This window comes from Lipophrys pholis, assembly GCF_963383615.2.
Source record: "Lipophrys pholis genome assembly, chromosome: 18".
In the NCBI taxonomy this organism is placed as follows: domain Eukaryota; kingdom Metazoa; phylum Chordata; class Actinopteri; order Blenniiformes; family Blenniidae; genus Lipophrys; species Lipophrys pholis.
Window position 1 is genome coordinate 18,656,613 of NC_137646.1, and position 14,238 is coordinate 18,670,850.

Here is a 14,238-nt window from a genome sequence, read left to right on the forward strand (position 1 = left end):
ATGAGACTCTTACACTCGACATTGTGTCTTTCATATTACTGTACAATAAAGACTATGTGTACAAATGAAGATTTTATAATTCCATTAGATTACAATTGAATTTAGTGACAAAAAAATTAACAAAAAAATAAAAACTTGACACAAATTGCTTCGTTTTTAAGATCTCAAATACAGAAATTCAGAACTTTCCATTGGATAAGTTGGAAGTGGCTTTTTTCTCCCTGAAAACGGTCATTTTTCAAGTCACATCACCCTCTCCCAAAGCATCTAATGAGCTCAAATATTGCACTTAACTTCCATATACTGACTAACAACATGACTACATTACTTGGGGTTTTTGATCAAGTCTTAAAAACTTTTCCAAATGATGACAAGGAAAGGAAACAGATACATGACAGTGACAGTTATCATATCGGATATCGGCAACCCGTTACACATCTATCAGCAAGTATAGGAAAAACTACAGCTTTCTGTATTTTTAGCTTTACATCAATGTCTCAATGAGTGTCTTACCCTCCGAGAAGCTGATGAGCCCCAGAAGGTGCAGCAGCTTGATGGAAGCAAACACCAGCACTACAATGCCCACCGTCTGCAGCCCTTCAGTCTCCCAGATGGCGCTCAGCATTGCTCCACCCTCTGGCCACTCCGTGCCACCATAGCCTGACCCGGACCCGGAGCCAGTCTCGTCTCCCTCTGGACCAATGCCAGGACCAGGAGCAGCGCTCCCACCTGGCCCTGTGCTCCAGTTCCCCTGCACCCACTCCAGTGCTACGCCGGCCCACGAGCACCGGCCGGGTGCCCCCCGGCACCCCCCTACTGCCTGTTCGGCCCCTAGATCCAGTCTGTGCCAGGTAAGGAGAGGGCGAGGTTGAAGATCAGACCGAGGCGACACGGCTTCAGGTTTGTGAAGTCATGAGGGTCTCTCTGATGGCGAGGGGTCACTCAGGATTTAGAAGAGATCGCTCAGAGGGAAATAAAGCCCACATGCTGATGTCAAAGGTTCTTCCTCCTTTTCCCTTTCCCGTCCTCACAGATGAGAATACACGTGAGAAGTGTGGAGAAGCAGGGCGAGCAAACTCTGCTCTTCTCAGACAGTTTGTGGCTCTCTCTCACTCTTTCAGACGCACTGACTGGCTCGCTGCAAAGTAAAGGGAGGGGAGCCGAGAGGGAGTGGATACGAGTGAGGAGGGAGGGGAGAGGAGATGGAGGCAGAGGGGAGGTGTGGTGCTAGAAGATGCACAACTGCTCAAGAACACAAGAGAACAACGTTCACTCTGATTTACACCAAAAAAAATCATACTGTGAAACACAAGTACTAAAAACAGCAGAAAATATGTTTATGATTTAAATTTTACTGTCACAGCAAAAAAAAAAAAAGGAACTAATCCCTGGTTACAGAGACAATTCAAGTTGAAGATAGTTAGTAGAAAAAAAAAATAATAATGGGTTTGCCTGTTAATAATTATGTTTCTGCATTTCACAGTGAAACAAATCCATTCTGCTGCTTCAAAACGTATTATTCCTGCAACATTTAAAGCAAGAAAAAGTGAAAAACTAACAACATTCAGCAATGCTTGTTTTCCAGCCCTTCAAACGCACCAGTATGAGAAAGAAATAGCAAAAAGAGTCCCGTCAGGTTTTATATGAACTGATGGAGAAACCCCCAGTAACAAAGTAGATGTGTGGATGTGAAAAAGGAGGCTGGTTTTAAGGAGTTGGTCTGTGCAGTAAAGAAGTGAAGATACCACCATCTACTGGCCTGAAGAGTTTCAAATTCATCATCGTCGTCATCCACCAGAACTTTTATTAGATCTTTACCGGGTATCCAATACAGTGAATAAGACAAAGTACTATCAATAAAGTAATATGAAGAAACAAACTAACACTATTGCTCTTACAACTGTGCAATATTGCACATGATCTGATAACGCTCAGGAGGTAAACAAACGTTTGTTATTTGCAGCTCCAAACAACATTTCTTTTTACTGTATTTGAATTTTTATCCTCGCAAAGTTCCTCTGTAATGATTCCTGCAGCTCTAATTCCATCTCCAGCAAACTTGGCCATATATCACTCATGCAAACGCAGGGAGCCGCCTTAATTACAATCCCATCACAGTGGGACATTATTTTGCAAGTGTGAAAGAATGTGTATCTCACCACACAAGATCAGTGGCGGTTTTTGCAAGACATGGTGAAATAAACGCACACCATTCTTTTTCTACACAATTCTGCATCACTACTACTTGTAGTGATCTCACTTTTTATTTTTTTGTCTCATACAGCAAAAATGTTATCTTAACTGTCACTCCAAACTTGATAAACCTTTCAAGCCAAGATAACGTGAAACCCTTATTACTTATTGTTGCTAAGAAGCCAATAAGTATGTTCATAAGAGTGATGGATCACATGACAAACAAGAGTCGTATGAACTGTGCTCCTCCTACTCGTAAACCTAAAGAAACCTGAAATCCTCTCCCCATTTTCGACGCGTCTCTCAGCTCTGCAGTGTCTTTCGGCATTTTAGCTCATTCTTTTAGTATAATCTTTTGAAATTTGGTTGCTTTCAGTTGAAAATCCACTTTACGTTATCGTCACTCCACTAAATGTCAGACAGTCAAGGAGCGAGCGACAAACAGTTCTATAGATTCTACGTAAACCGTTTTCTTTAGATGACCAAAAAATGCAACTTTTGCTCAGTCATATACTTCTGATTTCATCTGGTGCAAAGAAATCAACGTTAAACATGTTATCTCGATCTGTGCTCGCGCAACTTTACATAATCTGAATGCATTGAGTCAGAACATTCGGTAAGTTAATCAAAGTCAACAACAATCCCTGGCGTGGGAGTGGGGAAACAATCTGCTGGTTTAATTCAAAGCATTGCCCAGCTGTCACATACAATGAATTAAATATCAGCTGACCTGACGGTAGGAAGCTTCGGTGTCTCCTGGGCTGTAACATCCAGCTCCCAGCAGCACAGCCAACATGTGAGCACTGGCGCCACATCAGTGAAAGCCACAGTCACATCACAAGCCGTCCGGGCCACATCTGCAGAGTCCAGGCCAGTGGGGGGGCTTTTCTTTCCCTTCTCTCACTGAAGTCCGGGAGGCTTGCATTGCCTTGGGCCTTTCCCTGCCAGGGCTCACCTCATCAAAACAATCTTCTGCTTAATGCTGGTTAATAAAACATAAAGGAATAACTGAACAGCCTGCAAAGAGACACTGTTTTGAAACATCTGAAGCCGTGAGGAGCATGCTAAGAGAGGCAGATTTATGGGTGGAAAAGAGTCAGGGTGTGGATTTTTCTGGCAGGGAGCCTCCGTCCAACGACTATTAGAGCGCCGATATTATCCGAGCAGCTGACAGATGAATATTACAACTCACATCTTGCTCAATTAATGTCACACAAATCCTAGAAAATCGCCACGCTCACACCGTTAAACTATGGCAAGTCTGACAGATGGAGAAAAAAAACCCTGTTATGGACGTGGAACAGGTCTTTCACCTTGTTATGTTGTTTGTGTGGTAAAATGACAAAACAATTATCTAACTAAATGGTGGCTTCGGGGGAAAAAAACTGAGAGACAGAACTAATGAGTCTGACATTTTCAGTGGGTAAAATGACAATGTTGTAACTTATAAGGGTTGCCATTAAAATCTAAGTGCTATAAAAGATGTCAAATGTCTTAACTGCAGTTATAAAAGCCATCAATTACTCATCGCAGCAACAAAAGTCATAAATGTACAATTAGATAAACTGTTCATTGCTTAGTGTCGTTACATTGATAGTGCGCATCATTGCTGTCACCGGGATTAAAGCTAAAACCTGATCAATTATGATAGGGAAGAAATTACAGTATTTGTAGTCATAAGTTTGGACTGAGGGAACTTCATTAGAAGAGTTTGTATCTTTTGACTTTCTGGTATTATTCTACAAGATTGGCCATGTTCATGAAAATGTGTTAAAAACACAACAAGTTGGTAAATTTGTTTGGTCAATTCGATGACAAATGAAAAATAAATCAGATTCACTCCTGATAGGGAGCAGCACTGAGATCAACACATGCCGTTACGACTTGGCTGGAGGGTTTCACAAAGACTTCTACAACCTCCTCTGGATAGAATCTCGAAATGGTCTGAGCCTCAAATGTCAAGCTGCACTGAAGTCAGACATGTCACTATCACTTAGTTTAGAGTTCTTATCTGTGTCACCAAGTCTGAGCAACAGCTCTGTAAGGTTTTTCTTCCATTGACTGATAGACACGGCTCTTGACAGATTCCTTGCTGCCTTTTGTTTGTCCCTTTGTCCAGCAATTCAGGTTAATGAATAGTGAAAAACAACAACAATCCAAAAATCAATCTTTAATGAGCAAACAAGCTCAGAATGTATGAAGAAGATTCCTTAACTGATTTTTGCCCAATTCCTCCGTGGCATTAGATATCCGGTAGAACAGTAAATCATGTTATAACCAAATTATTCATAGTGAAACAACCACAACATCAACACGCCTCCTGGGCTGTTATTGAACATTTATTAAACTAATGTTATCTTTGTCGAGGCTCAGCAAATATCCGAGACCAGCAGAAGGGAAAGTGGTTTGGATGTAGCCATCATCAATCAAAGCGACACCGGTCGGCGGATGGGCAAGGAGGCGCAGACGAGATTGTCCCGCTGTTTACAGATCAGCTCAGGCTACGAGCGAGTGATATAATTAAGCGACACCTGCAGCGATTTGCTCAGGCATGCAAAGCAGCATTAGTGTTTGGGTTGTGTCTTGCAAGGGACATTAAAATGAGGCTGTCATATTTACGAGGCAGCAACGCCCGCGGAGGGGAACGCAATTATGAGCTGTGAACTGGGGCAACCCTCAATGAAGCAGCATGCGCAATCAACCATGGAAAGCCACGGGGTGACTGTGATATGGAGGACTTACTTTGTGGACTTTGCCATGTTTAACCATTAAAACGATTGAAGGGCAGACAAAGTTTGACTCCATGTTAAGTCCATGTTTTTTTTGTTTTTTTTTCACAACTCAAACTTTTCCAAGATTCTAATAAATGTGTGTTTACAGATGCTACAGCGACGTCTCATTTGAGGTGTGATGGGTTGTGAACAATGCGCTCTTCCCATTTATACAGTTAGAAATGTAATTTATGAAAGACTAACTGGGAAATCCAATTGGCCATTAAAACAAAAACAATAGACTTTTCACAAAAAATTTAATTAGAACTCAAGTAATTGTAACCAGAAATGATGGAAATCTTCCAGTTAATGGTATTTCAGGTTCACCAATAACCAAGACTTACAATAGCCCGAAATTCAATTTCCCATCACATATAACCAACAGCAATTAAACTATCCTGAGTACAGTTGATTGCCTCAAAATGTTCCAGAAATGCATACATAAAACATTTTTAATATATATTATAAAGTACATTGCGGCAAAAGAGCAAACAGCAGACATACAGTATTTACAATAAATACATGGATGTAGGTTTTTATGCAGCGGTACTGACGTCACGCTTCACTCGAAAATTCCAATGAAACACTACATTACCTGAAAATTATTAACATTACTAATTGTGACAAACTCTCACTCTTCGAATAGAATATCATTTGTGTGAATCTGTATTTCCTCATTCCGATTTTAGTAGAATACATAAGCTGTCAATCCCAACAAACTAACATGCACAGTCACAAGTTGAACTATCAGGTCGGAAGCAAAACACGTTATCTAGTAATAATAAATGAACATTTACTTCTGAATTAAGAAATATCTGTGCATGATGAATCAATCAGTCATACCTCAATCTGTTTTCTTGCACCAGAGGCATATTTGTGGTACCTTGGAGGTGCCGTCATGTTAAAACTTTATCAGAGCAGACTAAGACCTGGTGGGACAGTTGATACTGAACCTATACCAATCAAATCCACCCAGTGAGATCACTGGCATGAGTAAACCCGGAGTCAAATGCTGATTGTGGATCCTGTACTGACCCAATGATCGGTATTTGGATTTGAGCTACTCTTCATATTTAAACAGATGGAGAGAGATCCTGGCTTTAAAAAGCGACGGGATGGTTAAATTATCATTAACCACCAAAGATTATTTTCTTTAAATGAGGAGAGACAGAGATTGTTTTCATCGATGTTACTAACAGATACATTATCATGTTTTTTGTCACACTTTTCCTGCTTTTAAAATTTTTTTTAATAAGTGTCTGATCACACAGTTGTTGCTCGAGGGTCATCAGTCTCTGGGACGAGCCTGGCTGTCGTCTCGATTTACCGCCATCAACTCAAGTAAGCCAAGAGTGAGCCCCCAGCATTTGTAGAATTGTGGACGACAACAAAGTAGAATATGCAACAACAGAAAAGTTCAGTGGTGGGTCAGTGAGATCTTGCGGTGGACAAATCCCTGTGACTAGAAGCCATTTATTGTCATGACAAATCGCAACCTTGTCTTGTCACGACGCCCACCAGATCTTTATCAGCATCCCAATTCGTTCCAGATGATTAGTTCTCGTGTAAAAGGGAAAAGTCGATGGCATTGTCTGCAAATTGACAGTAATACAAAGCTCAGGACTGTGTGCCGGAGCAGATAACATTGACCTGCTTTTCTCGGAACCTTTGCTCTATTAGCTCTGGCGTGGCTATCTGACAGCTCGCTATAGACGGCGTGTCGGGCGGAGAGTGGGACACAGCTTCCCCTCTGAGCAGCCGGCAACTCGTATGATTTAGAGCAAGCAACTATGCTCCAGCCGCAAAGTGCCAGTCAAGCTGATCTTCAAGTACAAAGGTCAATGGAGAACATGCATTAACAGGGACAGTAAAATAAAGAAGACAAGGGCAGAGTAAAATGGCAGACAGAACACGACGAGGCTGGAGCCACTGTCCAAGGGATGAGATATGTCCAGAATAGTTCAGCTGCAAGGAAAGACCACCGAGGCTAAATCAATACACGTGGTTATTTTTCAGAAGCCACAAATGTGGAATTACATGTATGAATGGAATACAGAGAGCTTGACCAATGTTACAATCACAGAAAAGAGAAAAGTTATGAGCATATACGGAAATTATGGGAGCAATTTTAAGTTTCAAGCCATGAGTTCTTGGATACACTGGAAAAATAAAGTTAATTCTAAGAATTCTACCAATGATGAAATTCTGACGTTTAAGGAGTTAATTTAGCAAAGACAGCCTGTGGTGGGCCCTTGAGGTGTCTGTCTCATCTCATCTCTGTACTCTGGAACAGAGAGCACCCTGAACAGGGTTCCCAAACTTTTATGAATACTACCATTTCCACATCCGGATAGACATGCACTTATTTTTACATTCCAACTCTGCTGCACTTCTTTTAACCGAATGTTTGTTATAAATGCAAATTTAATATGAAACCAATCAAAGAAAGTAAAAAAAAATAATTTTTTAAATCACATGAACGAGGAAATTATTAGAACTGTATCATGTCTTACCATTTTCACATTGCGACATATCAAATGTGACCATTCAGTTCAGGCTTTTAACTGAACTGTGTCATCATGGGGATCATTGACGTGGACTTTCACGTGACCACTAACAGCCTTCGGTGACATTGTGCACTCCGCTGGACTACTCTCCACTAACTTGTTTCAGCCAGTTCACTGGACCCAAGCAAAGATCGAGCTTTGATTCGGGGGTTAGTCCACAAAGACGGTGTAACAGAGGAACAGAAGCCAATGTTTTCATCTCCGAGGCACCACCATTCCTGCTTGACTTGATGTGAAACACCGACGTTGATTGATGAGTTACCACAACAACTGGTTTGCTCTGTACCCACTTAACTGGTGCTTCTTCAGCTAATGATGGTGGGATCGTGTGTCGGGCCAAGAGGTGCTCAACAGCACGGGGAAGGGATTGGCCGCTTGATTGATATGTGAGCTGCAGCCACATGATACGCGTCTCCTGGCTGCTATCTGGCCAGCCAGATCCTGAATGGAGAGGAGCCTAAGGATTTGCCTTGTTGATTATTGTTACGGTGCGCCAAGAACAATTCAGAGGGATGAATTATAGGCTGTGGGCTTGTCCAACCGTCTGCTATCAGCACAGTTAAACACTGCAAACAAACACCACCATGGCACAAGCTTACAAACCATGTTTGATCCTCGAAACGTTACCAAATTCCCATTTGAGTATCAAGCAAATACAAACAAATGTATAAATCCCACACAGCCTAATCTCTTGCATGATGAGCCAAGTTTGGTCACCCCAGGCAGGAGATCCTGAACGATTCTGCTTAAATGATGCTCTTTTTTTTTTCATGTAAAAATTTGGCATATAAAAATATTTATCACATAGTGATGATCTGATAGAAATGGAGGTTGGTTCACTTTTTATGTATGTCTTTCTTACGACTTGTAGGTCATCATGGGCCATTGGCAGTCTCCTTATTTTCCACCTCGTTACATAAAGACCATAAAAGTTGCACTGGCACTGAGCATCAGCACAGAATATAAATTAAGGATTTTCATTTTATTTTTTCAATATTATTTACACACTGAAGTCAAATACCAGGACACTTTGCTGGCACAGTACAATGTCTCTCATTGAAAGGAAAGTGCAGCAGTCTAACGTTTCTTTGCCTTAATAATTCAGTATGTGAAATTTAATTCATGTCTCTGTTGTACATTAGGTGGCACTGTTGAGTCCTTTCCATAGCTTTGAGTTTTGCCTCTTCAGGTGTCCTTACTGACTGATCGCTGAAGTGGTGTAAAATGTTCTCAGACGATGAATTGTATACTTATCATGCATTCAACACTAGTGGATAATATGGTAAATACTACAAACCTGCAACATACCCATTGAGAGGCGACGTCTCCACGAACCAATCGAACCTCTGTTGTGTCCCATTGCGCTGCTACTTGAACCTCAATACACCATCTTGTGGTTCCAACTCGTATTGCAAGAGAGAAGGGCTGAATAAAGAAAAAAACTTGCTGATGTTGGGACCTCTAAATACAGCACACATATAACTATTTGGCTCACTTTAATGATTTTCGGGTTATGATGAGTATTATCATCACAGTAAACAAAAATATTACATGTTTTAATCATAATGTCTGATGATAATTTATTTCAAACATAAGTTTAACACCCTCCTATTTTTGAGGAGCAAATTAAACAATTTACTCTTACCCTTAAAGCTTATTCATGTATTATTCCAAGCAAGATGCACTCCCGAGGACAACCTATGATTCAGATATTAAATATGGCTTCATTTCTTGTTAATTGTGTGGAGACGTCCCTTACCATAACAGTATTTAATAAAAAGAAACAGTTTATTGAAGTTGCTTGGTGCACAGATCTGTGAAGTGAATCAGATTTGCTTCAAAGGTGCCTCTAAAATTAAGTACAAGTTTTAATGAACTGAAAAACTTACAAAGTTTCACAGATATCAAGTGTTTTAATGTCATTCTAGACGGGTAATTCAACTTGTATCCAGCATTATGGCTGAGGTGGCTAAATATATAACAAATTGTCTGAAATTTAAAGCACTTTTATCCTGACGAGCCTGAAATCAATGTAATTTCATCCACAGTCACAGTGTAGCAGCCAAACCTTGTGGTTCAATCACAGAAACGATTGCAAGGCCAAAGCCTGGATCAATAAATAGCACAATAGTTTTGTGTGGCACAGAAGCAGACATTGTGCTATATCGGGAGGTGGCAAAGTAATGTGAGAATTTTGCACAAATAAACAGAGAGTACAAAACAACAGCGCAGAAGTCGAGTTAAAAGAGCTCATTCCTAATCAATGGTATCCAGGAACAAAAAAGTGCAAGTATATTGTGTTTTGGTGATGGCAAAATTAATTTAATAAAAATAAATTGAGTTCAACAATTTTGTTGCATGATAACTTCTTGTTGAAGAAAACCTTATTACATTAATTTCCCATCATAAAGTCTGATCCATCAAATGTCAGAAAACAAAGCTCATTATTGACTTTTTATCCTTATAATTACAAAGGACTGTAAAGACTCAGTATTATCCTCAGCTAAACAACAGATTAAAACCAGCTCTTGCAGGAGCAATGATATTTTGTTTGACATAAAATTACCACAGACTCAATCGTTTGAATGAGGCAGAACAAGAGTCCCAATGCTCTATCATACACAGTTTAGTGACGTGCTGTTGGTGTTCTCACTGAAATCACCTCCAACTGGACACTGCATGTTTACAGTGGGGCAAAAAAGTATTTGGCAGCCACTGATTGTGCATGTTGTCCCACTTATAAAGATGGGAGAGGTCTGACATTTCCATCATAGGCACACTTCAACTGTGAGAGACAGAATGTGAAAATAAAAATCCAGGAAATCACATTGTACGATTTTCAAAGAATTTATTTGTAAATTCTTGCGTAAAATAAGTATTTGGCACCGACAAACAAGCAAAGAATTGTGTCTCTCACAGACCTGTTACTTCTTCTTTAAGAAGCTCTTCTATCCTCCACTTGTTACCTGTATTAATGGCTCCTGTTTGAACTCGTTTTCTGTCCACTCCTTCACACAGTCAGACTCCAACCTCCACCATGGCCAAGATCAGAGAGCTGTCTCAGGACACCAGGGGACAAAATTGTACACCTGCACAAGACTGGGATGAACCAATCTACACTAGGCAGGCAGCTTGCTGAGAAGAGATCAACTGTTGGGGCTATTATTAGAAAATGAAAGAAATACAGGATCGCTGGGAACACGGGTCGAATTTGGTCAATGACCTGAGGAGAGCTGGGACCTCAGTAACAAAGGTTACTATTAGTAACGCACTACGTCGTCGTGGATTAAAATCCTGCAGCGTCCCAAAGATCCCCCTGTTTAAGTCAGCACATGTCTAGGCCCGTCGAACGTTTGGCAGTGATCATCTGGATGAGCCAGAGGAGCACAAGGAGAATGTCATGTGGTCAGATGAGACCAAAATAGAAGTTTTTGGTAAAAACGGCATTCGCCGTGTTTGGAAGGAGAAAAAGAACACTGTAACCACTGTGAAGCATGTGGGTGGAAGAATCATGCTTTGGGGCTGCTTTTCTGCAAAGGGACAACGTATCTGTAGCAAGGGAAGGATGAATGGGGCCATGTATTGTGAGATTTTGGCCAAAAACCTCCATCCAGCAGTGAGAGCATAGAAGATGAAACGTGGCTGAATCTTCCAGCATGACAATGATTCCAAACACACAGGCCCGGGCAACAAAGGAGTGGGTCTGTAAAAAGCATTTCAAGGTCCTGGAGTGGCCAAGCCAGTCTCCAGACAAGTCTGTGTTGCCCAGCGACAGGCCTCAAAACAATGACTGGTTTTTATACAGCAGAAGAAAGAAAGAAGCCAAACTATGAAAGCCAAATGAAGCAATGAAGATATCCTATTGTTACGGCATCTATACAAAGAAAAGGAACAATTGCTCAATAACACACGCAGCAAAATATTAAAAACTATAGTGATATATGATATATGATAATGACATTGGTATTTTGTTCTTACAGTTTATTTCTCATTCATATGCAAACCTCTGCTGTGCTGCTCTCCCACCTAAATGAAGGAAGTGCGATCAATCTGAGCACCCAGCAGGAAACACAGGATTTTTAAAGTTTGCCTGAACAATGTTGTTTAAATGCTGAAGTAGATGTTTGAAAAGTTTTGGTTTAAAAAGTTGAATTGAAAGATTCACATAAAATCACTTTGTTCCTTTATATTTCACTTCGGTCTTTGTGTTCAGTGGCCTTCAAAAGTGAATGATGAGCACACTCACCTGTGTGTGTGTGTGTGTGTGTGTGTGTGTGTGTGTGTGTGTGTGTGTGTGTGTGTGTGTGTGTGTGTGTGTGTGTGTGTGTGTGTGTGTGTGTGTGTGTGTGTGTGTGTATACAGGTTGCACAATCAATAAGGAGGCTTTTCTATACATGTATTCAAAAAATTCAAAAAATTGTTTCAAAAAAACAATCTGCTCTTTTACGAGTGTACCTGTGTAAATACGTTGTGGATAATGAAAATTAGATTAATGCTAATGTCCTTGGAGAGGTCACTAACATCTTAGTGAAAAGCTCCAGAATATAAAAGTACACTTATACAAGATTTCACAAAGTCTTATCGAAAAGCAGGAGAACTACAGTGTGTACGATCATGGTGACATCATTCTTCCAAACGCTCCACTTAAATTAGTTCAAAAACTTTGTTCTTTTGGGAGAGCGTGTTATCATTAACCGGTGAAGTGATCCTTGTGAGCAAATATTTATAAAAAGCATGTAATTAAGAGTGCAAATGTCACTGTGCTAAGCTCTTTTCTGAAGCTCCAGCATTAATGTGTCTGCTCAACCAATGACAGAAGTAAGGGCTCATTTCCTCCTCTAGGATCTTCAGCAATACATTCAACCCTTTCAATACTGGCTATTTTCCTCTGGTTTTCACTTGTTATATATTACTTTGACCGAATGTTGCCAGATAAATGTGTGCCTTTGTTAGACTACATTGTAAAAGGAAATCTAATAATGTTAATAAATAATAACATTGTGTTTGAGAGGCACTGCCTAAGAAATTGTGCAACAATGCACAAACAAATAACCGGCTGCACGAGGTGGCCAATGCTTTTTAATGGTTCTTATATTCTGTTCTATGCTCATAACGTTGTATATTCATGTTGTTGAAACGGGATGTGACGCTTCAGTTCGTGGCTGTAAGCTCTGGTTCCCTCTGCTGGCACATTGGCTCGCTCTCACGCGCCTTTCCAAAAACACAGAAGTGTGTGTCTAAAGATGAAAGCCTGAACTTCAGTGTCTGCATCGTTTAAACATGCACAGCTCTTGCGACACAAGATTTCATTACTTGATTTTTTTTTTTTCTGTTGTAAAAAAACTAAAAGCCATTTATTTTAGTGTGAAGCCGTAAGACTTTATTGGCCTTATACTCTCTCCACATGGAAGTCGATGCTTTGAAGAAAAACAGCCAAATAAGTCAATCTTTGTTGTTGTGATGGCATAAAAATTTACAGCTTGATGTTCAGTATTTGTCCTCTGGTGCACACAACTGTTTATGTTTTTGCGTCATCCATAAAAGTAATGAGGTGTAATAATAATGATAGTAATCATAAAAGAATGTTTCAAAGCCATGCATGCACCAGATTAGCTGCCCGTGAGAGCAGCACTTCAACTCTTGCTCACAACTGTAAGTATCAACATATAAGCTTAGTAAACTGCATTATGATGCAAATACATTTTTACTTCATTATTCATTCACATTTTTATTATTTTGCTCCTGTTCGTATCCAAAACATGTGCTTCCGGTGATAAAAAAAAATTAGAAGCGAGGTGCACCTCGTCAGCATTGATATGTGCTGTTTTCACTAAGCTTTTTCAACAGTATTTGACTTCCCAGACTATTGTTTGCAGGATATTTCACAGCGGAGTACAGCGCTGTTAGAATAAAATCTTTAAAAACAGCTCAGCTACTGCAGCTAGGGATTATTATTGAGCGAAAATCTGCAACAATGGGAAGATAATGTATGAAATGCACGCGTTACTGTTCTCTGTAGCTCAAAATATACAGATACCTGTAGCATGGGCCCCAGATGGCTGCACTCAGTGGAGTGACAGGTGAGATTAGCAGTGGGATGGAGAGTGTGCCGCATGTTATATATTTTGAGTGGAAAAGGTGATAACGTGCAAACGTGGCTCAGTTCGGCGGTTTTCGCTCCAAACTTTGGTGGTTTGATTTCCCATCTCGGCATGTCCATGTGTCCCCGGGTAAGACTCTGAACTCGAAACTGCCCCAAATTGAAGTCGAACAATCTTGCATAGCAGCCATCGCCACTGATGTGTGAGTGCACAAATGGACGATTGTGAGGAACAGTGTAGCTTTGGGAGTGCTCAAGTGCTGAAAACTCACTATATAATTCCTAATCAGTCATTTGATTCAAAGTCAGAGCAAATAAAAAAAAAACACACCTTCAGCAGCCCAGTAATTTGCCATATGAAAAGGCTGCCCTCGTCAGCCGTCACATCCCGGTGCACTGGTGGCACACCTCAGTCACTCACTGTCACTCCACTAAAGAGAAGCACAGAGAATGAAAAGAGCCATTTGCGTCCGGCTGTGTTGCAAGTCTATTTTTATCCAAAAGCCATCAAGTGGGAGAGTGCCACAGAGTAATAATCAACCAGCGAGTTTCTCTTGTATTTTCTTGGCCTGGTGGGTTTGTTTCCGGCATGATTGCTTTGTGTTAC

At 40.6% G+C, this 14,238-nt stretch overlaps 1 protein-coding gene across 2 annotated transcripts in view; it reads right to left on the minus strand.

The window, feature by feature from the left end:
- Positions 1–14,238, minus strand: part of kcnip4a (potassium voltage-gated channel interacting protein 4a) — a 135,037-nt gene that overhangs the window by 27,993 nt on the left and 92,806 nt on the right. Inside the window, exon 1 of one of the 2 annotated variants that reach the window (XM_080486330.1) lies at positions 514–1,125. The exons of the other annotated variant lie outside the window; for it this stretch is intronic. Within the exon in view, the coding sequence (XP_080342456.1) occupies positions 514–625 (112 nt within the window). The 5' untranslated portion in view covers positions 626–1,125. Of the gene's footprint in view, positions 1–513; positions 1,126–14,238 lie in introns of those variants that run through there. 2 annotated transcript variants of the gene reach the window in all.